The following is a 25,775-nucleotide window of genomic DNA, read 5'->3' as shown; positions in this document are numbered from 1 at the left end:
GTCCAAAATATTAAAATGTGAAGGAGATTTAATGTAGCATTTATTATATTATATCAAAAATTACATTATATGTATAATGTAATTTTTTGATAAAGAAAGTTCAAATAAACCTAGTATCCAATTAGTTCCCCCCATGAATTAAGATGTTAATTATGTATTTTTGTTATTGTATTGGTATTTATCTTCTTAATTAATGAAAGTTAACATGTTATGGTATGTCAATTTTGTTTTTACTATGTTACAAATTAATTATATTATAGATATACTGCTAGTCTTATTCGAGAGTTTAATCTCCTTATTTTTTACTATTTTTTCGATTTAGGCTCCTTCCCTTTCGTTGTGTAGCCGCGCTAGCAAGTATTGTTGGGTTCGAAAGTGATTAGAAAGTCATGCGGAAATTTATATTGTGGATGTTATTGTGTTATGATATGAGAAAAAGGGTCTTTAGTTTATAGAGTTCCAAAATTTTCCTTTAAGGAAAAAATAAACTAAATATGGAAGAAAATTATATTTTCCTTTCGGGAAAAGTTCAAACATTTATGGTAATACTTTGACTTTCCTTTAAAGAAAAAATAAAACTTAAAATATGGTAAGAAAATCAGGGCAAAACCCTAACAGATACTATGAGCCCACTTTTGCTTTCTTCCTAGGTATATTCCTCCCCTACCTATCAAAATGAAAAAGAAACCACCTTTACCAGGCTCAGTACAAAACCATTCTAAAAAGTGTATTTACAAGTACCAAACACCTATAAAAAGGTTGAAATAAATTTTTTATCTATAATTATCTTATAATTTTTATGTTTTGTCGGTCCATAGAACTTTAAAATGTCTGAAAAATAGGTTTGGGAGCCAAGAAAATCAATGAAAAGGAAATCCAACCCCCTCTATATGCCCCCCCCCCCCCCCCACCCACACACATAAAAAATAATAATTGTGTATTTCTCCCAACACCTTCTACACTGTCACCCCCAACACTACTATATATAATGCCTCTAATTAACCATGTCCATGCTCTTCAAACACAAAATATTTAAAAGTTCTAAAAAAACAACACTCAAACACCATGATCAAAACTTCAAGTTGTATATTTTCTTTCTTGGTTCTTATATGTTTCTTGGTGGTGGTGGCTTTTGGTGGTACTTTCAACCAAGAATTTGATGTTACATGGGGTTATGGGAGGGTGAAAATACTCGAAAACGGGCAACTTCTCACTCTTTCCCTTGATAGAAGTTCTGGCTCTGGATTTAAGTCTAAACAACAATATATGTTTGCAAAGATTGACATGAAGATCAAACTTGTCCCTGGTAATTCTGCTGGCACTGCTACTACATACTATGTAAGTTAATCATACTTTATAAATATATTTTTAACCTGTTATAGTCGTTAACATATCGTACTTTCAAGTTATTAATTCATACTCTCCATGGATGAGATAACTTATATAGTTATTTTGAACCTAGTTGTACGTTTTCTATTTCAATTTAATTTTGACTGTGAATTCGAATACAGTTATCATCAGTGGGGTCAGCTCATGATGAGATTGACTTTGAGTTTCTTGGGAATGTAAGTGGAGAACCATATACTCTTCATACAAATGTGTATGCACAAGGCAAGGGAGATAGAGAGCAACAATTTCATCTTTGGTTTGACCCTACTAAGGATTTCCACACCTACTCTATTCTTTGGAATCCTCGAAATATCATGTAAGCATACCTTTTAATTATTTTACATATATATTATTAAATTTTTAGATTACTTAATCATTTCCTATATAAATTAAACTTATGTTATAAGATGAATAGAGGATTGATATTTAAAAGTTTTTAGATAAGAGATCACCATGGCACAAACTTTCAAAATATTAATTAGGGATAGAATGAATGAGACCTGTCTATCATTAATCAGAAGTCTTATTAGTTAATTTGAAAAAATTAGATAGTTATATTAAAAAAATACTTTCAGATTCAATGGTAAAATAGTAGTATTACTCAAATTAGATGTTTTATCATTCTATATATTGCTAAAATAGGGGTGGGGGTCGGGGGATAAAGTTAAGCAACTATATGAAAATGACCATATTAAAACTCATTTATTAAGATAAGGATTTAACTTATATTTACACCGATAGTATAATGTTCTATTTTTAGTTTAATATAGAGTACAATCTTTTTTGAGAAGTGGAACTTTCATTGAAATGAGCGATATTCACAATTTCGTAGTTAAATAACAAAAATTTCATGTTATTAACTACATATTATATAAAAATTCAATTAGCTACTAGAAGATATTAAGTGATAGATTAGCTAGGAATTACCGATAAATTCCATTGCTAATTTCATGATTTCTAGTAGTGTTTGGAGCAACAGTAAAATTGTCTTTGGGTGACCATGGATTCGAGCTGTAGAAATAACCACTAATATAATACCTGCATTAAAGTAGACTGTCTACATCTTGCTTCTCAGGATGCCACCCTTTCTTGAACCCCGCGTGAATGTTGGATACTTTATGCACCAGACTGTTATTAGTACAAGTTCTCCTAGACACACATGCTATGCAAATTACTCACATCTTCTTCTAATTTATTTATCAGATTTTTAGTAGATGGGACACCAATAAGGCAATACAAGAATCTTGAAGCAACAAATGGAATACCTTACCCAAAGAACCAGCCAATGTGGTTATACTCAAGTCTATGGAATGCTGAGGAATGGGCAACAAGAGGTGGCCTTGTAAGGACTGATTGGAGTAAAGCCCCTTTTATTGCTTCTTATAGAAACTTCAATGCCCAAACTTCCAAGAATCCCATAGCCAATTCTTGGTTAACTCAATCATTGGATAATGTTGGCTTAGCAAGGATGAAATGGGTGCAAAAGAACTATATGATATACAATTATTGCACTGATACTAAACGTTTCCCTCAAGGATTCCCCCATGAATGCACTCTAAATTAATAAGTATTTGTGTTAAAATTTCCTCTATTTTTTTTCTTCCGAGTGAAACGGTAAAAGTTGTCGTTGTGTGAATAAAAAGATTATTATAGTTTTCAGTGGTTGAAAGTTGAAACAACTTCTTGTAGAAATGCATATGATAAAGATGAGTGTGTGTCAGAAGCTTAGTGTATTAAGCTGTCCTTTTAAAAAGGTTATTGTCTTTGTTTTTATTTTTTATTTTATATTATACTATAAAGAAATGTATAGTAGCCCATTTGAGAGTGATATTGTTTGATTGTACTTATGTGATAAGTTGGAAATATTGTTTCAGATCTTGACTTGTTCTTGTTATCTCAAAAGTATCTAGGGACACAAGTTATGCTTATCTATAATATAATATATGGTACTCATTATTCATATTCCGTTTATTTTTAGATTGGACATATATATATAATCTTTCTTCTAAAAAGGGATTCTTATAAATATATATATATATATATATATATATATATATATATATATTGAAAATAGCTGCAAGACAAAAATCGAAAGCCCTTCTTTTATTGTTGTTCCTTCCAAATACATGGCTTACATACCCGGCTCAACATTCTTGGAAAACAATCGAATTGAGGGTTTGGGAGCCTAGCTATAAGTGGAACGTTTGCTATGCTATAAGGACTATGCGCCTACCCGGATTGGCTTCACTATCACTCCCGTGTAGGGGTCGGTCTATTCCAAAAAAAGGGTCCTCCTATCTGAAAGGGATTCCGAAGCGAGCGAGTTCCCTATTCCGTATCTTGGCCATCTTATCTGCAAGGGCGGCTTCCTCCGTTTCTACTTTGCATGTCTTTCATTCTGAATTGCCTCCTTTGACTCGTGCATGCTTGCGTTTAGATAGGTTAGATACTTCTTATATTAGGAGTTTGCATATATTTTAAGAGGAAAAAAAAATCAAATCGAGGATTACTCTTCTATGTTTAATACTTTTCTCATTTGCACCATGTTAATATCTCTTCATATTTATGATTAAGAATAAAAGTGGAAACAAACAACTAAAATATCTTAATTTTTTTAAAAATGCCAACTATTTAAAGGCTAGAAAGCAGATTTTCGTCAACATGCTTCTGTCCTAACTAAGGTAATTTGTTAGTTTTAAATGTTGCTATTGTGGGCTCTTTCTAAAAGGCTATGCTTTGTTTTGTAGTACCATATGCATGTTTGTCTTTAGACAAAAAAAACCAGCTACTTCGAAAGAGTGATGGTGTCCACAACTCTCAACTTATTTAAAGGGTATTTATGTAATGTTTTTGTGGTTTTACTTACTTATCGGATAAAAATGACTTAATTTTTTGTATAATCATTCAAGTTGAGAAAACTTTATTAAAATTTCTTATAAGATCATTCATCTATAGCTTTATATATGTCTTACAAAGTCTTTCTCTCACTAAATTTTTCAGTTGATATGTCATGTCATATTAATTTCTTATTTTTCAAGCCACCTAATATAAAATCTAGAATAATTTTGAATACAAACAAATCGAGTCTAGCCATTTTGTTTTACGTATGTATGTCAATTTAATTAAGTTCTAAATTCTAAAATGACTTTAGTGGGTTTTCTTAATACTTGAAATCATATAAGAAAATTAAACTTGAACAAAAATATGACTTATTATTGTTGCTTCATAAAATACTAAGAATTGACTATTTTATCCTTTTTCAGCTTTACCACACGTATACATCATTTGCAAATTATAAATTGTCAGTGATGACCCTGTTGGAAATTGACCCAACTATCATCTGTATACATCAAATAATAACAATTTTTCTTTTATTGTATGGGTCCATATTTTATTGCAAAAACATGTGGATGGCTAAATGATTTTTAATTCTATTTTTAGTTACTACTGTTTAGAAAAGAAAATAATGCAGAAATTGCTGAAAATCGACCTAAGTAATTAGTTATTCAGGGAAGACGTACAAATTTAATCTACCTATGTTTGGAAAATTTTGCAAATTCAATTGACCTTGAATTGGAAAAAACATTAAATCATGATCTAAAATATTTAGAGTTATTGCAACATAATATTATACCTGAATCTAATATTGTTTGAAAAAGATATTTTTTAGTATTTATATTTACACAATTTTTAAAACTAGAAATAAAATCTAATTATATTAATAAAAGAAAAACATTCATGTTTAGCAAGTCATGTCACTTGTCTTCTTCAAATGCAACTAGTTTTACTTAGATAGGTATTCTACTATAACATGAATCGTTGGGCCTGTGTTAGCCCACTTTGATATCTAGTATGTAAGATAAAACTGTTACGAGTCGTTTGGTAGGGTATATTAATTAAAATCGTCTTTGTATTAAATTTTTAGTGTCATATCTTCCAAAATCAAGTTGTGTACCGTCCGGTTTGCAACCCCTACTACATCTGCCTTTACGATATAAATTTAGTCCAGTCTAGGATTGCAACTAATGACTCAGTTTAACTAAATAATAAGACCCAATATTATTAGTTAACAGACGGGAGAATTGATTAAAATTTAGTCCAGCCTAAGATTGCAACTAATGACTCAGTTTAACTAAATAATAAGACCCAAAATCGTCTTTGTATTAAAATTTAGTCCAGCCTAAGATTCCATAAATCATAGTTCATAAGCTTCATCACGTGTCCATAGTCAAAAATCGTGGATCATGCATGGGTTCATATGAATTCAACTCAAAATCATGTAAATATTTCAATTTATGCATTAAAAGATAGAAAACACGTAATTGAATCATAATTGAGAAGAACCCATGAAGATTGAATAAAATCCTAACTTTGAATTGAGAATTGAATACTTGTAAAATTGGAAGATCTTGGGAACTTTACAGAGGAAAGGACTTCATAAGCGGTGAATACTAACATACCTTAGTGACTAAGCCCCAAAAGTTATGGTGAATTGGAGATTTTGAAGTGAAACCCTATCTTCTTCTTACTTAGCTTTAGAGAGAATTTGGAGGGAAATTTAGGATTTAGGAGAATAATTTAGAATGAGTAGTTTTATGACTTAAATTCTTATATACAGATTAGAATGGGGGTTAAAATGACATAGCTTAGATACTAGACACATATAAAAAGACTAAAATGGCCTTGACTTAAAAAGCTGACGTGAGACTTATATGGGAGCCCTTCACGAACCGTTTAGCTCTTCACGATCCGTGAAGGGGGTCGTGAAGGTTGGGGATCAAAATTGGATTGCAAAAACGACCACCCTAACACCCTTTCCACGGGCCGTGAACCCTTCCACGGGTCGTTTAGGCCTTCGTGAAAAGTTCACAGTTGGGCTAGGGTTTGCGGACTCATCTGTTCAACCTGCCTTACATTTTCTAAATTTCAAGGTGTTATAGTTTGCCTTGTTTATTAGGTTTCTTGTTGGGTATCGTGTTGATTGGTACTCACTCCTTGTTACTAGACTCGCGTAGGTTTCGAGTCCCTTTCAGTGTGATTGCTTTTCTTCTCCTATTTCTGAGGCTTGTTAAAGGTATGTTGAGAGGTAGTTGTTTGTCATCACGGCGGTCCTTTTAGTTCTTTATTTTATGTTTTGTTCTATTTGAGAAACAAAGACTTGAGACTTGTAATCATCTTTAAATTCCGTAATTTTATTAGTGGCTTGTACATTTGACAATTAGGTTTTGGGGTGTTAATAGAATGAATGAGTTTTTCGCTTTTATCTTGTTCTTGTTTTATCTTTCCGCTTTTCTTTCGTTCCATTGAAATGAGGTTGACTTGTCTTGATGGGAATAGACAAGTGTCATCACATCCATTTTTGGGTCGTGATATCAAGAAAGGGTAATCTCCCCCCCCCCCCCCCCTATTATACCCAACAATTTATTAACGTTGAGTTAATATTTTTGAAAAATGCAATGAGTAAATATGTTTGACACTATTAATTAATAAGGATAAAATGTTAACTCACTATATCGATCATTATTTTCTTAATAAGTGTGTCAATTCAAAATTTGACAAATAGATTGAGACAGAAGGAGTATGTGCCTTCACCGACCTGCTCTCCCCTTCTTGAGATATTTAAGTTTTGTGCACTTTTTTTTTTAATTTTAATTTCTTAGTTTGATCATTGATATGGGTAAAAGTACAACATTGAGTTTGACATTTCAAACTTTGACATGATTAAGGATAGCAACCGTGTAGGACTGTTCTACTAAGTACCACCAAAATGAAGTGTTCAAATTAGCTCAAAATCTAATCAGATACGATGTACAATTTAAGGGAACTTATAAATAATATTGACAGGTCTCATTGGTTTTGTTCTAACGATTAGAAAATCTCATCTATCCATATTGAAGAGACCTCTAACTTGCTTAGGAAGGGACGAAAAAGAGTTGAGGGATGAAGTCCTTCAATGCCATGAATCAAGGTGGAGAACTTGTTAGCCGGTTTATTAGCGTCACTAAAGCAATGACCGATGTAGTATTTATGCTCTTCGATTAAGTTTTGGGAAAATACATAAAAAACCCTCTGAACTTGGCAACAGAACTTACTTTAACACTTAAACTATACGAGCGTTTATTTACCCCCCTAATTTCATTTCGCGTGAATTTAATACCATCCTAACGGATGACGTGGCAAAAAAAGAAAAGAATTTTTTTTGAAAGCGCGTTAAGTTATTTTAAAAAAAAAGTAATGGTCCCACTTTGTATATATGAAAGAAAAAAAAGAAACCCACCCACCCCATTCTTCTTCTTCTTCAAACCCCCCCCCCCCCCACCCCACTTTTTCAAAACCCCACCTGCCCCCTCTACCTGCTTGTCATTTCTTACTCAAACTCCCCACGTCACCCTATCCCCAACCCACCCCATCCTTTTTCTCCTTCTTCAAACTCTACATTCAAAGCACATAAATAAAAAGAATCAGATTCACATAATTTTTTTTACTCTTTAATTTGGAGATTTGATTTTCCTTAAAAAGTTATGATTTTTTTTTGAAAATAAAGACTTGGGCATAAAAGAAGATGAGGTTTTGTCAACCGATCTATAATGTTAATGGTTGACAATGGCGATTGAAGCAATGGGTAGAGAAAGGTTTTTTTTAAAAACTACAAATAAATGTGTTTTTCTTGAATTAGTTAAGAATTCCACATTAGTCTGGTTCAACATGGGCTTGTGTTTTTGGTGTAAAAATCGTCATCGTGCTTGGAGTAGTGCAACACATGTTAGATCCATTTAGAATTGGTGTGGAGCAACAAAGCATAAGTAATATGTTTCCAGAAGAAGTTCAAATCAGTGCTCTTTTTATTGTGTTTAGAACAAAGAGTCTATAATTAGCTTTTAGCTTCAACTTAATTTTCCTAGTTTTAACCTTCTTAATATATAGAATATGGTTCTGTTAATTGCAAAAAAAAGTTAAGAATTAGAACTTTATTAGTATATAAAAATAAAAAAAATAAAGAACACCGACAATCGACAATGGCAGTAAATGACGTTGAGTATTGAAAAAAAATCACTGGTAATGACTTCAATTTTTCTTAAACTAATTAAGAACTAAAGATTAACTAGTATTTAAATATTCTGAAAAGGAAAGAAAGAAATAAATTTAAAAAATCAAAAATCAAATTTTAGAGAATTTCCAATGTGGCTATGATGTGGCGCTTATGTGGTTCTGATGTGTCAATGATGTGGCGCGTGTGTAATACACTTGCCAACTTGAGACTGGTATTATATTTTTAGGGTGGTATTAATTCACTTCAAATATGTTAAGGGGGGTATTTAAATGCCTATATAGTTTAAGTGCTAAAGTAAGTTATGCTGCCAAGTTCAGAGTTTTTTTTTAATGTATTTTCCCTTAAGTTTTTGACTCTTGAACCATACCATTGATTTTTCAGGACGAGTCTCATTCTCTTTCAATACATCTGGTTAACACCATGGAGTTTGTTTCAACCCAAACATTAGAGAAGCTTCTATTAGCACACCATTAAGACCATAAAGAAAAGTTGTTATTCCTTCGATGCTTTTGCTCTTTCAGATTAAATTAACATATTATAAGCTAGAAAATAAAATAATAACTAACCATTCTGTTAGAAAAATAATAGGAAATATAATTGAAGCTTTGAGACATGTAATCATTTTCTTTAAAGAGATATTGTCCATATACATATTGGGGTAAATACAAACAATTCTCTTCAAGGATACAATAAAACCCTTTGTTTATACATGCAGATTTTCTTAGGCTATTTCTAAAGAGTCTTTATGTAACGACCGGGTTCCGTCATTATAGAAAAGCCAACGGGGAAAATTTTTGGGTCGGAAAACTTTTTCGTAGAAACTTGAAAATTTTCAACCTAGTCCAGATTTGGACGAAATCGAAGTCTTGGAGGTGTAGAGAAATCTGGTAACAATCGGGTGACTTATTTATGATTTTAATTACATGAGTAGTTAGATAAGTCGTTAAGGAATCCGTACAACTTTACAGAATTGAATTTGGGTGAGTAGAACTTTCGAAATCGATCTTAGCGTGAACGATATTTTCTAAGCGTCGTTGGTTAAATGTGTGTTGTGAAATGGGGGCCTTGGAATTATTAAAATAGCTCATTGTTTCGTGCAATCCGCTTTGGCGGTGGTTTTGGTCGCTCTGGAGGGGCCGCTATAGTGGGGTGAGGGCCTTTGTAGCGGGCCAGATGTGACTTAAGATCGTAAATAAACCCTAAAACGTCTTTATTCTGCACTTTTCCGTTTTTAGAGCTAAGGAACGAACCCCAGACGATTCTTGACAGTTTTCCACCATTCTTGAGGCTAAAGGTAATATTTTAACTCCCTGAATCCGTTTTTCGATCCGTATAACGTAATAGAATGGGTAATTATCGATAGGAGAGGGTTTTGATCTAGAAACTATGGTGGAAAAAGCCATAATTTGGATACTTGGGGATCATGGGTATAATCTAGGGTTGTTAGAATTGTTAGTAATCCGGGTAATTAGTGATTGTTTATTGATTCCCGTATTATATTGATTGTTTGTAGAGCAAGAACAAGCGGAACGAATCCGAAAGGGGAAGGATCAAGTTTCTTAGGGTTTCAAGATTGTTTCGAGGTATTGGTTGTGATTCTATGATTGTGTGATGTATGCTTGTCTTTGCTTCATTATGATGCATGTATGTATGCGGATGTTGCATTATTGATCACACTTGTTGTAAATAAGGATATATGACTATGAATGCCATGAATCATGACTTGATTGTATGATTATGAGAATGTACTTTGTGATTGTGATTGTGGCTTGTTGAATGAATCGGGTGTTGCGTTCCGACACACTAATTTGGATCGGTTGCCACGTTCCGGTATGCTAACAGTTTGTTGTTTGGGTTCCATGAGAGGATCAATGACTTGTCATAATTATGTATCTTGAGAAATGTGAAGTTGTTCGTTGTTCGTAAATGTTGATAATATTGTATATGTTCGATATATACATGTGATTATATTGTTGTATTGATTTTTGTATGTTGCATTTAGTGGGATATCCGCGTGATCCTACCAGTACACTGTGGTTGTGTACTGATACTGCACTTGCTCTTTCTTTGTTGAGTACAGGGCATCTTCAAGCGGCTATTGACAGACCTCACTTAGAAGATCAGTGATCGTTCGAATACAAGGGTGGGCCAATTCTTCCGGACTGCCATGGGTTCTCTTTCGTCTATGCCCACCATTTCGAACTTAGACTTTTCTAGTTAGTTATTAGTGCATTTGTTTGGGGTTGTATCCCTTCTTGTTTAGACTTGTTGAACTTTAAATGTTTTGGTACATTGACTTTCAAGTTCTAGGTGTATTTTCCGCATTTGTTTTAGTTGATAGACTTTTGTTTGGAGTTTATGGGAACTCCCTATTTCTTTCCTTAGTATTTAACTTGCTTCCGTAACTTAAATGCCTTAGTTGTTTGGTTCTTTGGTTAACTAATTAGTATTAATGGTTCTCCCACCGGAGGGTTAGTGTGGATGCCAATCACAATGGTTTGGGTCGTGACACTTTATATTTATAGAACGTAAGAAATGACTCTTCATAAGAGTCATGTTCTTTTGTGAACATGTGATTTTTCATAAGAGTCGTGTTCTTTCATGAACATATGACTTTTCATAAAGATCATGTTCTTTCATGATCAAATACCTTTTCATAACAATCATGTTTTTTCACGAACAAATGTGTTTGTTCAATTTAAGAGCTCTATACATTACAAAATATACAACACATTCAGTTAAATTTTATAATGTAAGAAAAACATTTTACATCATCACATATCACTATCAGTGTATATTATAATTCAATTTTTATTTTATTTTATAAAAGAAACAAGAATGTAAACATTGATTAGTTTAATTGTTTTGAGCTCTATGTAACACCAAGAGTTGATGTCTTATTGTCTTGATGAGCAACTTGAAAGTGTCCTTCCAAAGGACAATTTGAATAAATAAATTAAAGGTCATCGATTAGTGTGACCACATATTAAAAGTTCATAATTTGGTAGTTCCTATGACAAATCAGCAACTAAAAGAATGATAAATTTTAGGTAAATTGAGGTTATCTAGGATTAATTTAATGACTCTGTTTTCAGCTCCAATAAAGATGTACTCCGTCTATTTTACTCTTTCCGTTCACTTTTATTTGTCATACTTTAACTCGACACATCCATTAAGAAAATAATTATTGATATATTTATTTTACCAAACTATCCCCTATTAAATGATGTCTTGAAAAATGATTTGAAAAATAAATATTTAATGTTGAGGGTAAAATATGAAAAAAAATTATTGTCTTTTCTTGATATGTCAAAAGTGACAAATAAAAATGAAAATCTATTTTAGAAATAAGTGACAAGTAAAAGTGAACGGAGAGAGTATTTTACTTGACTCATATTACTTGACACAGTCTTTAATTTTTTTTATTACATGTATAATTTATTTAACTATTATTAAGGATATTTTGGGATTTTAAATTTGACTATATATTATTGCAATTGTTCTATGTAGAGATTTAATACTAAGTGTAATATGAAAAAAAAAACACTTTCTTGATATGTTAAAATGAACAAGTAAGAAGTTTTTAATATAAGAATCAAGTAAAACAAAAAAGGATGGAGTATTCCTTCGCTCCGTCCACATTTACGTATTCATTATACTAAAAATAGGTATCTACTTTTACTTGTTCAATTTAAAGAAATTGAGAGATAATTTGTATTTTATTCTTATTCCTCTTGTTATCAAGTAATTCATATATCCATTTGTACTTGTTCAGTATTGGTTTGACACACTTCTTAAGAAACAATAAATAAATTAATAATTTTATTATATCACTTTTAATATATGATAAATTCAATATTTTGAAAAATAACTACTCCTTTCGTCCATTTTTAGTTGTCATGTTGCGCTTTTCGGAAGTTCATTTGATTAATTTTTAAAGTTAAATTAGATTAATTTAATTCAATATTTTAAACAAAAAATTTAGGTTTTCAAAAATTATACAAATAGTACTATAAATTATAAATTTTTGCATATATGATGAAAAGATACATCGTAAAATATTAGTCAAAATTTATATCGTTTGATTCTAAAAAAATAAATTGTGACAACTAAAAGTAGACGGAGGGAGTAATAGATAATAATAATAAGGAGAAACTACGAATTAAGTGATAAATTATATCTTTATATTTTCAAACTTAACGAGTAAAAAATGAATATTTATATTTAGTATACTAAATGTATAAAAGTGAAGCGAGAAAATATCATTAATTTTTTATATTTAGATAATTTATATTATAATAATTAAAAATGACATAAAAAATATTTATTTATTTATTACTTCTTTAAGGGTGTGGTAAATAAAATAGGAAAAAATCATTTTGGCGAGAAAATTTTGTCAGAATTTGGCTAGAATGGTACTTTACCTTTTAAAACATTTTTATCCTTTTAACTTTAATATCTTTTAACTAAAAAATGGAAAAAATCAATTTATCTTAAATTAAAAAAATATTATAAATTTTTTAAATTTTTAACCAAATTCTGGCAATAATGCTGAACATCATTGCAAACCATGAAACCAATCAAAACTAATGTTAGTGCAAATCTATTGGTCTATTCTAGGGGCGGATGCCAGTGAGAGATTGTATCATAAAACAGTGTACTATATAACATCTTGAGGAAAATTTATAGTCATTCCGTTTATTTTTATTTATCTGTTATATTAAAATAAGTGTCTATTTTTATCATTCAATGTAAAATATAAAGAGATAATTTATTACTCAGTTTCTAAATTTTTATTATTAAAAATTGTCATTATTCAAGGCTGATATAATAAGCTTATACTTTCATTAATTAATTTTTGTGCTTCATATTACTTGAGTCATGTTGATCTAACATACCCTTTAAGAAGACTTTAATTTGGAGTGTTTTTTATTTAATTAATCTTATTATGAAGCTTTGACATTCTAAATTTGACCGCTACTTTATATAGTTATTTAATATTAAGAATAGTATGAGGAAAAAATATAATAAATATTTAATATTAAGAATAGTATGAGGAAAAAATATAATAAATCTCTCTTAATTTGCTAAAATAGACAAGTAAAATAAAATTTTATTTTTGACATACGTACAGAGACAAATAAAATGAGAAAGATAAAGTACTTAAAAAATGTGTCAAATCAAACATAAATAAGTGCCAAATGGATGAATGAGGTATCAAAAAGGGATGAAAAAGTTAAGTGCTAGTGTATATATATTAGATAAAGCGTAAGTTCACATAGTACACAAACTTTTAGGCTTGGCTCCTTATAGCCAAGAGACAAATATGTGATGAGTGTGGAGGAACTTAAATTTTCACTAAAGGAATTTAAATATAAACAGAAAAGAGTAAAAAAAAATTCTCTTAAACTATGTAAAATTAGATAAAAATATCTTATATTTATAGTTTGTTCCAAAAACGTTCAATAGTTTGGTTTAAAAATATCCCTATATTAATAGTTTGACAAAAAAGATGCCCATATATCGTCACTAAATAAAGAAAAATAGTTTTACTAGGTCCTAAAATTTATAAAAGAACAAATAAAGAAATTAAGAATTGAGTCAATCGGATTATGGCTCGTTATTTAGCTCATTTTAGCTCAATCTATTTCAGCCCAAATAATTTTTAGACAAATTAATAACCTACCGATTTATTAATTATACACATTTTAATTAACTTAAATTAATTCAAATCACCTATTTAACACCCTTAAAAACATATCAAAGAGAAGGATTGAAAGACTTTTGAAAAGGCCACATATAATACCTAAAACAAATTTTACATAAAAAAAGGGAGAAAAAGGTAAAGTGATAATACATGATATTCTCTGTCCTTCTTTAGTTGTTATGTTTTTATTAATACTTTTTTAGAAAATCATAAATAAAAAGTATTTTTTTTATGACTAAAATTACTCTCGTTGCCGGCTCTTAATAAAAATGTGCACTCTATTTGTATTCGTATGCTATTTAATCAAGTATTATTACTTTAAAACATAGTTAGTATGAAGAATAAAGAAAATAATATTCAATTAAATATTTTTAGAACCATGACAATTTAAAGAGGACATAAAAAGTGGATCACAAGTTCATATAGTACACATTTTAACTCAAAAAATGAAATTGTAAAGCTTATTTAACCATTAGTTTTAGTGGGTCGGGTTAAGTGTAATGGGTCAATAAAATAATTAAAATGGGTAGCATGTTATTTTTTATAAATTTAGCTTAAAATAAAAATTGCATACCAACAAAATCAAATTGAAATGTCACTTAAAATAATTAAGTGACTTTGTGAGTGATATATCAACAGATGGATGATTTGACCTTCAACGGGTTAAACGTGCCATAAATGGGCTTTTAGTGGACTCAAAAAAGAAATCTTGATATAATAGATATCCCGGTAAGAGGAGGGTTATAATTTTATTTTAAATGACTTTCTAAGTAAACTATTCTTGATTAGTGACCAATTCATAAATTAACTCTTCATGATATTAATGCTATAACTATTATTTGACCGTTGTTTAATATATACCAGAGTAGGTTATCTGGCTAGGTGACAGGTGCCTAGTAGTTGAGGTTCTATTATATATGACTCATTTTAAGGGAAAATTATGTTCTAGGTCTATTTTTGAAAACGTTTACGTCACGTGGTTTATACTTTGTGTGTAAATACACGATGTAACCCATATTTGTGTACACACTTTTTATACACTATTATACACTTTATATAAGATTGATATATTATATATAATATTTTTTTTCCAAATATAATATTATATATTGGTTTACATGTCATAAATATTTCAATTTTTTTTTTTATATTTTCGAAAATTTTCCTTTTGTAATGATACATTATTTCTAAAAAAATAGGATGCTGATATCAATAATTTATCAGAGCTGACAATCTATTTTAGGAACTTTTATACTATATAATAGCCCAACAAAACCCAATAAGGTGGCCAAAATGTTTGGACTGGAAGTCATAATTTAGCTCCTATTATCCACAATTCTTGGAGTTGTATCCAACTATTTTTGGGCATTGTTACCGTTTAATTGAACTATAGTCTATCTTTTCCATATATATATGATAAGGCCTAATTAGGGCATTGTTTGTGTGGATACTATTTTATTTATTTATTGTTATAGTAAAATATTGTAAAACAGAATATACATAATATAACATGAAAGATCAATTCCAAATAAACATAATTATTGTGATGAAATATTATTATAAATGATGAGTATATATATAGGTCTGAATGTACTAGAAAAATGTTTATCAATTGTAATCCCTTTAGTAAGTGTATTACTAATAAGGGAAACTTAAAAAAATCTCACTAATTTAGGAGTTTATTACTTAGATATATACTCTAGTTTGCAATATTATGAATCTTATTAGATTTTGGTGCGTCCAGATACATCTTGACACATTTATCTCGGGATACATGAGATCAAAATTAAGTATAATTTGTTCTACATATACTGTATCCAAGTGATTTCATAAGTATCTGAGATACATAGACAAATCTTGCTTGTATTGATGTGATTCGCATGTATATAGCATACATGACTATCTCGCTCATTTCCCTCCCCATCTCGCCTCTCTCCCCATTTTAGTGTATATGATAACAAAAATACATGTATCTAGGTGCATTTTTCTCAATATATAATAAAAACTCTTAATTATGGTAAAATACGTAATTATTTAAAAGTATATATATAATATGAATATATGTCAAATCGTATTTATCCTACTAATAACTTATGCAGTATCACCATATATACATAATACAATTAAATAATTTCTTTTTCAAAATATTATAACAACAATTAGGTCAATTAACTTACTGTTAAATTCCATTCAATCTTTCCAGACCTGTTTTCCAATTCTTGAGGAAAACTTAGTGGTGGTTTGGTAGTTGATTAGAATTATGCAGGTACTATTAATAATGCAGGAATTGATTATGAGAGAATTTATATATTATTTTATGTATATATTAATGTTGGTTTAGTTATTTATATATAAGCTACTCAATATTCACATAAAATAATCTATAAATTTCTCTCATAACTTATATATGTCTAATATGCTATTTCTAATTACAAATCAAATACCGTATTAATTTTATATATGAATAACTTACCTCTTAACTATCGACCAAACATAATATTACTTATTCATAATTTAATACATATATAAATCATCTCCAAACCAGCTACCAAACGACACATACCACTAAAGGATTGAAAAAGACAACTAAAAAAGGGGTGAAAGAAAAACAATATGATTAATAATTTAAGTATTCAACTTTTTTTTTGAAATTTGGGGGGGGGGGGGGGGGACACACTTGTGCAAATGCAAAGCCAACACGTTATGACAGTGAAACTTAGGGTTTAACATAATTAAGAATATAAAAATGTATAGAAAGTAGAACCAAGTTAAAAAGGCAAATCCACCAACTAATCAGTGGACAGGCAACATTAAATCTTGGAATAAAATACAAATAAAGAGAGTCCTTATCCAATGGGGACTTCCACTTTCTAGGGTTGCGTTCATACCACTTTCTCTACGCATGGCTGTAAATTAAAATTAATTAATTTGGATTATTAAAATTAATTTATGAATGAAAGATTAGAAAACCTAAATAAGGAAAGATTTAGCAAGAATGAAACTAACCTACCTCTTAAGAATAAGGCAATGAGTAATGCTAAATGACCAGAAAATTTAGCCAGAAATTTAAAAAGTGTATAATATTTTTTTATTTTACAATAAACTAATTTTTTTTTCATTTTTTAATTAAAAGGTATTAAAATTAAAAAGATAAAAATGTTCAAAAAAGTAAAATAACATAGGTAAAATACCATTCTGGCCAAATTCTGGTCAAATTTTTTGACCAAAATGATTTTTCCTAAGGCAATAACCTTTTTACTAGTAATATTTGTCTCTAGTACAAGTATCAAAACATGTTGTACAATACTAATAGGCTTACAATATAGTTATCATATGTCAATGAAATTAATAAGAATTAGGTTAAAATATTATTACAAGAAAAAAAATTAAATTAAGAGAAGTAAGCAAGACCACAAAAGGAAAAAGACAGAGAGAATTGTTCAGATGGTAAGCACCCCTCACTTCCAACCTTAAGATTGTGATCAGATGGTAAGCTCCCAACCTTAAGATTGTGAGTTTGAGTCACCACTAGAGCAAAGGTAGGAGCTCTTGAGGGAGGGATAAAAAAAACGCATTACTACAAAGGAGGTAAATGAAACGAAATCAAACTTGAGTGAAGAATTTCATTAGGTCCAATTAATTTAGATTCGTGTTAGACATATCTCCTAAAGGGAATAAAGACTCAAATCTTTCGAAGAACAATGTGAATATAATACTTTAAATTTTCAATATCAGGTCTTCTTTATATTGTATTTTCAAGATAATCTTTAGTCTAATATTTTGTTGTCTCAATTTACGTAATATTCGTTCTTTTTAGTCTGTTAAAGGAAGTCATATTTCTATATTTAGTTACTCTCCATGTTTAAAAAAGAATATCCTAGTTTGACTTGATATAAAATTTAAGAAAATAAAGAAGATTTTTTTCTAATTTTGTGATATTAAATTAAAGTTATGTCAAATGTATCAAAATACTCTTTAATCTTGTGGCCTTAAACATTCACGTGGTCCGTGAAAAACTGAAACTAAAGTGTTGCCAAAAAAGAAGATGGGTCATTCATTTTTAAACTAGCTAAAAAGAAAAATAGGTCATTTTTTTAAACGAAGGGAGTATAATTTAATTTTAATATTTTTATTTTTGCACAAATATTTATGACTTTAGTTTTATATTACAAATTTGGGATAAGGGTCTGAAAAATACCCCAACTTTGGTCGAATTTTCTGTTGCGATACTAAACTTTCATGAGGACCTATTACCCCCTGAACTATTTAATAGTGTATTTTTTACCCCCTGAACTATTTGGTAGTGTATTTTAAAGGTATATATGTGCCCACGTGGACACATTACTATTTATAATTTTGCATTATTTTTTATGTCCACGTGGGCAAATATATATGTTTAAAATACGGTATTAAATAGTCTAGGGAGGTAATAGGTCCTCATGAAAGTTTAGTATCGCAACAACAAATTTGACCAAAGTTGAGATATTTTTCACACCCTTATCTCTACAAATTTAAAAAATCTTTCCTTCATTCTTAAATTATATGATCAATCAAATACCTTCGCATAAATTAGAACATACATAATAATTATTATAAAAGGAATAAGATTTTGTTTAATCTGCATTGATTCATTTTATAAGTTTTCACATTGATAGTAGATTGTGATGCAATAATAACCACTACTACTTTGGTAGATGGTTCATGCCATAATCTTATTGGTGGATTCTAGCCAATTGCTAACTTTATTTTCCTCTTTGAATTGTTTATTCTTACTTTTTATAATAATATATAATATAATATAGTACTCTATAACTGCCATAAGAGTTTAGTACTATGGTTTAATATAATAAGTTTCCATTAGCATATAAAATAGTATAGTAAGTGGTGAAGTTTCTCCACTTGCCATAATCTTGTCTCCAACCCCATTAAGAGAAAAAAAATAAAATTAAACAACAGAGCAAGAAAAGCTGGAGCTCAAGAAGGTGAATGATACTCAAAGAAGTGAAATACAGGAAGAAAAATTGTTTGGATTTTCTAAAATCCAATTTAATTTAAGGTAAATTAGTTTTAGGTACTTTTAAACTTTATTTTGGAGTAAATATAATGTGTATGTTATTCATTTGCTTTTTTATGGCTTTTATGGTTCTTGAGTGATTGATTTTTGGATTTTCATCTTGGTTGTTGCATGTTATTTGCTTTTTTTGTGTGTGTGGATTTCATGGTTCTTGAGTTTATTCTGATTCAATAATGAATTCTTGAAAGTTAGTATAGTTTTTCATATTGAATTTACATGTGGAAACTACTTTTGATTTTGACTTTTATGTTATAAGCATTCTAGGTGGAAAAGTTATTTAAAAATTGTTATATGTAACTTAAATCCTTTTGATTTTTGTCATTTCAGGCATTTATGTTTGTTATTGGGTATATGTGTTATCAATTACTACAATTACCTAAAAAGAAAAGTTGTGTCTTATTACTCTCAACATTATCTCGTTGTCTAGCAAGATACGTCTAGTTCTCCCTCTACTTACCTATCCATTAGGAAAGTGGAACTTTCTTGACCTTCGAAAAGGTATAAAATGGTTTTATAAATATGGTATGTTATATGGACTAATTTGTTAGGTGCTACTTGCTTGCTTCAAGCACAATACTTTGATTTCTTTTTAAAGTTTTAGACAGAGGCGGAACCAAGATTTAAAATTTATGGGTTTTAGATTCTAATCTTTTATGTTACTGGGTTCTAAATTGATAAAATGTATAAATTCAAAAGATTTTAAAGACAAATACAAGATTTAAACTAAAACTACTGATTCAGACTGATTCCGTAGCTGATATTCTAGCTCCGCCCCTAGACTTTTTTATTAACATCCTCAAATACTAAAGTGGTCTTATTGCCCCTTCTTTTGTCACACTTTTTAGCTAGTTTTCTCAAAATGCATGAAAAGGAAGAGATGCTCTATTTCATCTTTTAAGTTCAATTCTTGAGGCTATATCTTGAATTCACTTTTTTTTTAAAAAAATAAAATAAAATTGAGGGCCTAAGAAAGGGATTACAATGTGGGGAATCGAATACTCACACACGCAGACAACCAACTGAGTTACTGAGATTCTCCTTTATCTTGATTTCACATGATTTGCTATATTTTGTTGTGATCCAAGTTGTCTATCTATTTTAGCTTTACGTTATCAGTTCTGTTCCTATTTCAGGCTAATTGCAAATGATTTGAGGCTTTGAAGGTTTAAGAGGATGTTGGACTTAAACAAAATAGAACCTGAAGAAGGGAAGCTAGACTTGGATCTTCGTCGCGTTAACTATGATCTTGATGACAAATCTCATCTTAGATATGGTGATTGGGTCACTTTCAAGAGCCATTCATCTAAAAAAGTTAGAATCTCTCGACCTGAATCTCCGAGAGGTGAAAATTCAGATAGACAACCTCAGGATGCAGATTATCCCTCACTTAGCTATGAACTCGAAAGTGAGATTCTAGCCAGGTTTCCTAGGTGGGAGTATTGGAAACTTTGCCTCGTAAATAAGAGATGTTCAATGCTTCTAAAGAGTGGTGAGATATTTGAGATTCGTAAAGAGAATGGATTTAAAGAACCTTCGGTATATATGTTAGCAAGTGGGGAGACTAACTGGTGGACATTTGATCGAGAGTTTAAGTCCCGGAGGAAAATCCCTGACTTACCATCAGATGTGTGCTTCACATTTGGCGATAAGGAATCGCTTTGTGCAGGCACACATTTACTTGTTTCGGGTAGGGAAATCGATGGCCTAGTTATATGGAGGTTTGAATTAGCAACGAATTGTTGGTACAAAGGTCCCTCTATGGTTAATCCAAGATGTTTATTTGCATCAGCTACTTGTGGCACCTCTGTTTTTGTTGCTGGTGGTGTTGGTATTATGGCGAATAGTGAGGTATATGACACAGCTGAGAAATACAACCCCGATAGCAGATCGTGGGACCTACTACCGAGGATGAAGAGGAAGAGGAAGCTTTGTTCAGGATGTTACATGGACAAGAAATTCTACGTGATCGGGGGGAGGAATGAGAACGGAGAGCTTACCTGTGGAGAATTCTTCGATGAGGGTAGGAACAAGTGGGAGCTGATTCCGGACATGTTGAAGGATGATCCAGTCCTAACATGCCACTCACCACCCCTCATTGCTGTCGTGAACAACGAGCTGTACTCACTCGAGGCATCTTCAAACCAGCTGAAGCTTTACCTGAAAAAAACCAACACTTGGAAAATGTTAGGACAAGTGCCAGTGAGAGCTGATTCAAACAGAGGATGGGGAATTGCTTTCAAGTCATTGGGAAATGAACTTCTTGTAATCGGAGCTGCTTCATCGTCAGCTTCTTATTCGGGTAATTCCATGGCCATATATACTTGCTGTCCAGATCCTGATGCAATTGAGTTGCAGTGGAAACCTCTTGACAGTGGTCGAAATCGGCTTAGTAGTTTCATCTTAAACTGTTCTGTTATGGTAGCTTGAATAATGTCATTTATCTAGCAAACAACTTATGTATTATGATCAAAATATATAAGTGGTATATGGCCACTGGTTTCTGATATTTTCTTGCATATATTCACTACTGTTTGCTCTGCTATGTTTGATGTAATTTGCATTTATTGTTGCATTATTATGATTTATATTGAAGGTGTTATTCTATGGGAAAAAGGGTCTGATATACTCTTCTACTTTGTCATTTAGACATGATATACGTCTCGTTATAAAAATGGCTCATATATACTCTTACTGTTACATAAATTATTAAATTTGAGTCCACTTTTATGTGGGCCAAACACATATACATCCCCTTTAGATAGAAAATTAGCTACTCATAAAAGTATGTAAAAAAACACTAATAAAATTCATAACCAATAAAAAAAAATAGAAAAAAGGAAGGAAAAACTCATTATCAAATCTTTCGCGTTGCTCTACGATGACTCCTTGGTCTCTCAAACCACCTCCAATACATGTTTATGAACTATTTATAGGTGTAGAAAAGTCTCAAATAAAATAATCTATTCCAAAATAATTTGAAAAGAAAAATCAAATTCAGAATTGACTTGACACACCGTCCAAGCAAATTTCCAGTGACAAAAATTGTTGGGACGCATGACATGATGTTATTCTTCAATACTTGTGATTTAATTTCTTTTCCTTGGGGACAATCATTATTTCCCCACTTGTCCCCCTATTCTTTTACCTTTTTCTTTTTTGTTTTAATTTATTTTTGCTCCGAATTTCTTCATCTTCACATTATTTTATTCTTATACAATTCAATTATGATATTAAGTTTTATACTCACTCTTGTTATACGTTGCTCAACGTCACTGGGATTATATAATTCATTTACAACCATTGAAAAAAGATTGTAAGAAGATTAAAATCTATTTTAAAATCTTTGGCTTATGAGATTAAAATTATTTTCAATATTGCTACTTTTTGCCGCCACTAGTTAAAAGAAAAATGAAAGTATGTTAGCAATAAGAAATATCAACTTGTTTTGACTACATTCATTGACTCCAAAGCAGAAAAAGTCTCCTCAGCCATATTCAACAAATTGTGTAGCCATCAAAATGAAGAATCGTTGGCTTCTAGTACTCTTTTTATGCTTCAGTCTCAACAGTAATCTGTGTCTTGGAGGGGACACTATTTCCGCGAATAAATCTCTTTCATTTGGCGAAACAATAGTCTCTTCAGGTGAGAAATTTGAGCTTGGTTTCTTCAAACCAGGTAATTCTTTCAACTACTACATAGGCATATGGTACAAGAACACTATTTTATGGCAAAATGTAGTATGGGTAGCAAATAGGGATAAACCTCTTGATTATGGTACTGTTAACTTAGCAATTCTTCAAGGCAACCTGGTGCTTATGGATAAATTTCAAGGTATAGTTTGGTCAACACATGTTGCTAGGACTATTACTCCAAATAATTCAGTCATAGCAGTTCTTCGTGACGATGGAAATTTGATTTTGAGTGATATGTCAAATTCATCAACACCCTTAATACTATGGGAAAGTTTTGACTATCCAACAGATACATTGTTGCCTGGTGCTAAGCTTGGATACGACAAACGTCTTACACAAAGGGGACAGGTTCTGATTTCATGGAAGAGTTTGAGTGATCCAGCACCAGGATTGTATTCTCTAGAACTAGACCCTAGCCATGCCCGATTTGTTATAAAATGGAATAGGACTAAACAGTTTTGGGCAAGTGGTTCATGGAATGGTCATACGTTCAGCCCGTTCCCTGAAATGGGGTTAGACTACACGTACAATTACAACTGTACCGACAATGGAAATGGATCATATTTTACATATTCCCTTTCTAATTATACTAGTTCAAGGCCACCAAAGTTGAAAATAGATGTCTCAGGAAAAATTAACGAACTCGTATGGTTGGATAGTGACTCTCATTGGACTCTATTGTGGTCTCAACCTAGAGAAGTGATGTTTACGCTTATTGTGGGGCATTTGGAGTTTGCAATAATGCTAATTCATCCTGCAACTGTTTAAGCGGTTTCAAGCCTAGATCATACAGAGAATGGAGTTTGAACGATTATATGAGTGGCTGTGTAAGAAATGAAAAGTTAAAGTGCAGTGCTATTAATAAAGATGAGGATAGTTTTTGGATGAATTCAATTATGAGATTACCTGCTTCTCCAGATACTAATATTACCATTAGCGAAGCGTCACAGTGTACATCTACTTGTTTCAATGATTGCTCTTGCACTGCTTATACTTATGATGGTTCCAGTACCTGTTCAATTTGGAGAGGTAATCTATTCAATCTGCAACAAATCAGCAAAAATGAAACAGGAAGGAATATCTTTGTCAAACGCGGCTCACCTGAAGGTTAGAATAGCTAAAACATAGTAGAATTTCTTATAAACATTAACACTTAGCAACAGCAATGATTCTCCTTCTCCTTATTCTTTAAACTTGGAATAAATTCTTAAAAGATATTAATGGTAGGTTCTGAGGTCCACTGAATATTTGCATCAACGTTGTTTAGATACATATATATTTGGTGATTTAGCCTTATTAAGTTCCACCCGAGGCATTCGTCAAGTTATTCATATCATAATAGAAGGGTGATGTTGACAGTTGGAAGACTAACGAAAAGTAAAGTCTAAATTTTGATTTTTAGACAAAAGATGATTTTTTTTTTTCAAACTTCAAGCAGAAAAGTCTTCTTTCATATTCTCTATCTTTTCTTTTAACAACCATTCATTCTATCAACAAATTGTGCAGCCATAGAAATGAAGAACAGATATTCTATTCTGATACTTCTTGTGCAACTTTTATGTTTTAGCCTCAACACCAATCTTTCCCTCAGAGGGGACACCATTACTGCGAATGAATCTATTTCTTCAGGCCAAACAATTATCTCTTCAGGTGGGAACTTTGAGCTTGGGTTCTTCAGACCAGGCAACTCTCGCTCCTACTACCTAGGCATATGGTACAAGAGATTATACCCACAAACAGTAGTATGCGTAGCAAATAGGGATAAACCACTTGAACGTGCTAATGCTAACTTGATAATTAGTCAAGGCAACCTGGTGCTTCTCGATGGACTTGGAAACTCAATTTGGACAGCACGTGCAGGGAATATCAATCAAAATATTTCAGTAACTGCAGTTCTTCGTGATAATGGAAATTTGATTTTGATTGATGTGTCAAAGGCATCAACACCCTTATTACTTTGGCAAAGTTTTGACTACCCAACACACACACTTTTGCCTGGTGCTAAACTTGGATATGATAAACGTACACAACGAAAACATGTTCTGGCTTCATGGAAGAATTTAAGTGATCCAGCACCAGGATTGTATTCTGTGGAAATAGACCCAAAGCATGCCCAGGTTGTTATAAAATGGAATAGGACTACAGAGTATTGGGCAAGTGGTTCATGGGATGGCCAAATGTTCAGTGCAGTACCTGAAATGAGGTTTAGCTACATATATGATTGCAGATACACCGATAATGAGAATGAGTCATATTTTACATATTCCCTTTATAATAGTACAATCACATCAAGATTCTTCGTGGATGTCTCAGGACAATTTAAGCAACAAACATGGTTTGATGGTAACATTGATTGGAATCTATTCTGGTCTCAACCGAGAGAATTTTGTGAGGTTTATGCTAAATGTGGGGCATTTGGAGTTTGTGATGAATCTAATGCAACCTGCAATTGTTTGAGTGGTTTCAAGCCATCAGATAGAGAAAATGGTGGTTGTTTAAGAGACCAAAAGGTGCAGTGTAATGCAATTACTGAAGACAAAGATAGCTTATGGATAAGTTCAATTATGAGAGTACCTGCTTCTCAAGATATTAATATCACTGTTGGGGAAGCCTCACAGTGTAGATCTGCATGTTTCAACAATTGCTCTTGCACTGCTTATACTTATGATGGTTCCGGTACTTGTTCCATCTGGACAGGGGAACTGTTCAATCTGCAACAACTCAGCAAAAATGAAACAGAAAGGACTATATTTGTCAGGCGCGGCTCACCTTTAGGTTAGAATAACATAGTATAATATAGCTTGATTCTTTATTTCATAATGGTACTATGTTATGGATAGAATTCCTTATTAATGTTAGGAC

At 31.3% G+C, this 25,775-nt stretch overlaps 2 protein-coding genes across 3 annotated transcripts; both read left to right on the top strand.

The window, feature by feature from the left end:
• Positions 1–965: 965 nt before the first annotated feature.
• On the top strand, positions 966–3,328 carry LOC125830553 (xyloglucan endotransglucosylase/hydrolase protein 24-like). Its single transcript, XM_049509736.1, has 3 exons — positions 966–1,338; positions 1,512–1,705; positions 2,593–3,328. Exons 1-3 carry the CDS (start codon positions 1,066–1,068, stop codon positions 2,951–2,953), a joined length of 828 nt encoding a protein of 275 aa, XP_049365693.1. The 5' UTR covers positions 966–1,065; the 3' UTR covers positions 2,954–3,328.
• Positions 3,329–19,076: 15,748 nt separating this feature from the next.
• On the top strand, positions 19,077–21,741 carry LOC125830572 (F-box/kelch-repeat protein At3g27150-like). Of its 2 annotated transcripts, none has more exons than XM_049509752.1 (2): positions 19,077–19,203; positions 20,355–21,741. In XM_049509752.1, the coding sequence occupies exon 2, from the start codon at positions 20,395–20,397 to the stop codon at positions 21,646–21,648; it is 1,254 nt and encodes a 417-aa protein (XP_049365709.1). In that variant the 5' UTR covers positions 19,077–19,203; positions 20,355–20,394; the 3' UTR covers positions 21,649–21,741. The 2 variants fall into 2 exon arrangements, with proteins under 2 accessions (XP_049365709.1, XP_049365708.1); XM_049509751.1 differs by having other exon boundaries at positions 19,086–19,203; positions 20,385–21,741.
• The last annotated feature ends 4,034 nt before the right edge of the window (positions 21,742–25,775 follow it).

Source organism: Solanum verrucosum, unplaced genomic scaffold (genome assembly GCF_900185275.1).
Source record: "Solanum verrucosum unplaced genomic scaffold, falcon-dt-bn FXZP01000004.1, whole genome shotgun sequence".
Lineage (NCBI taxonomy): Eukaryota > Viridiplantae > Streptophyta > Magnoliopsida > Solanales > Solanaceae > Solanum > Solanum verrucosum.
The sequence above is the reverse complement of the archived record's forward strand: the minus strand, read 5'-3'. Positions and strand labels throughout refer to the sequence as shown.

Excerpts from the sequence above, each read along its gene's own strand:
- LOC125830553 (XM_049509736.1), top strand. The coding sequence starts at position 1,066 with ATGATCAAAACTTCAAGTTGTATATTTTCTTTCTTGGTTCTTATATGT. Across the intron at positions 1,339-1,511 it reads GCACTGCTACTACATACTAT|TTATCATCAGTGGGGTCAGC; the intron begins GTAAGTTAATCA and ends ATTCGAATACAG. Across the intron at positions 1,706-2,592 it reads TGGAATCCTCGAAATATCAT|ATTTTTAGTAGATGGGACAC; the intron begins GTAAGCATACCT and ends TTTATTTATCAG.
- LOC125830572 (XM_049509752.1), top strand. The coding sequence starts at position 20,395 with ATGTTGGACTTAAACAAAATAGAACCTGAAGAAGGGAAGCTAGACTTG.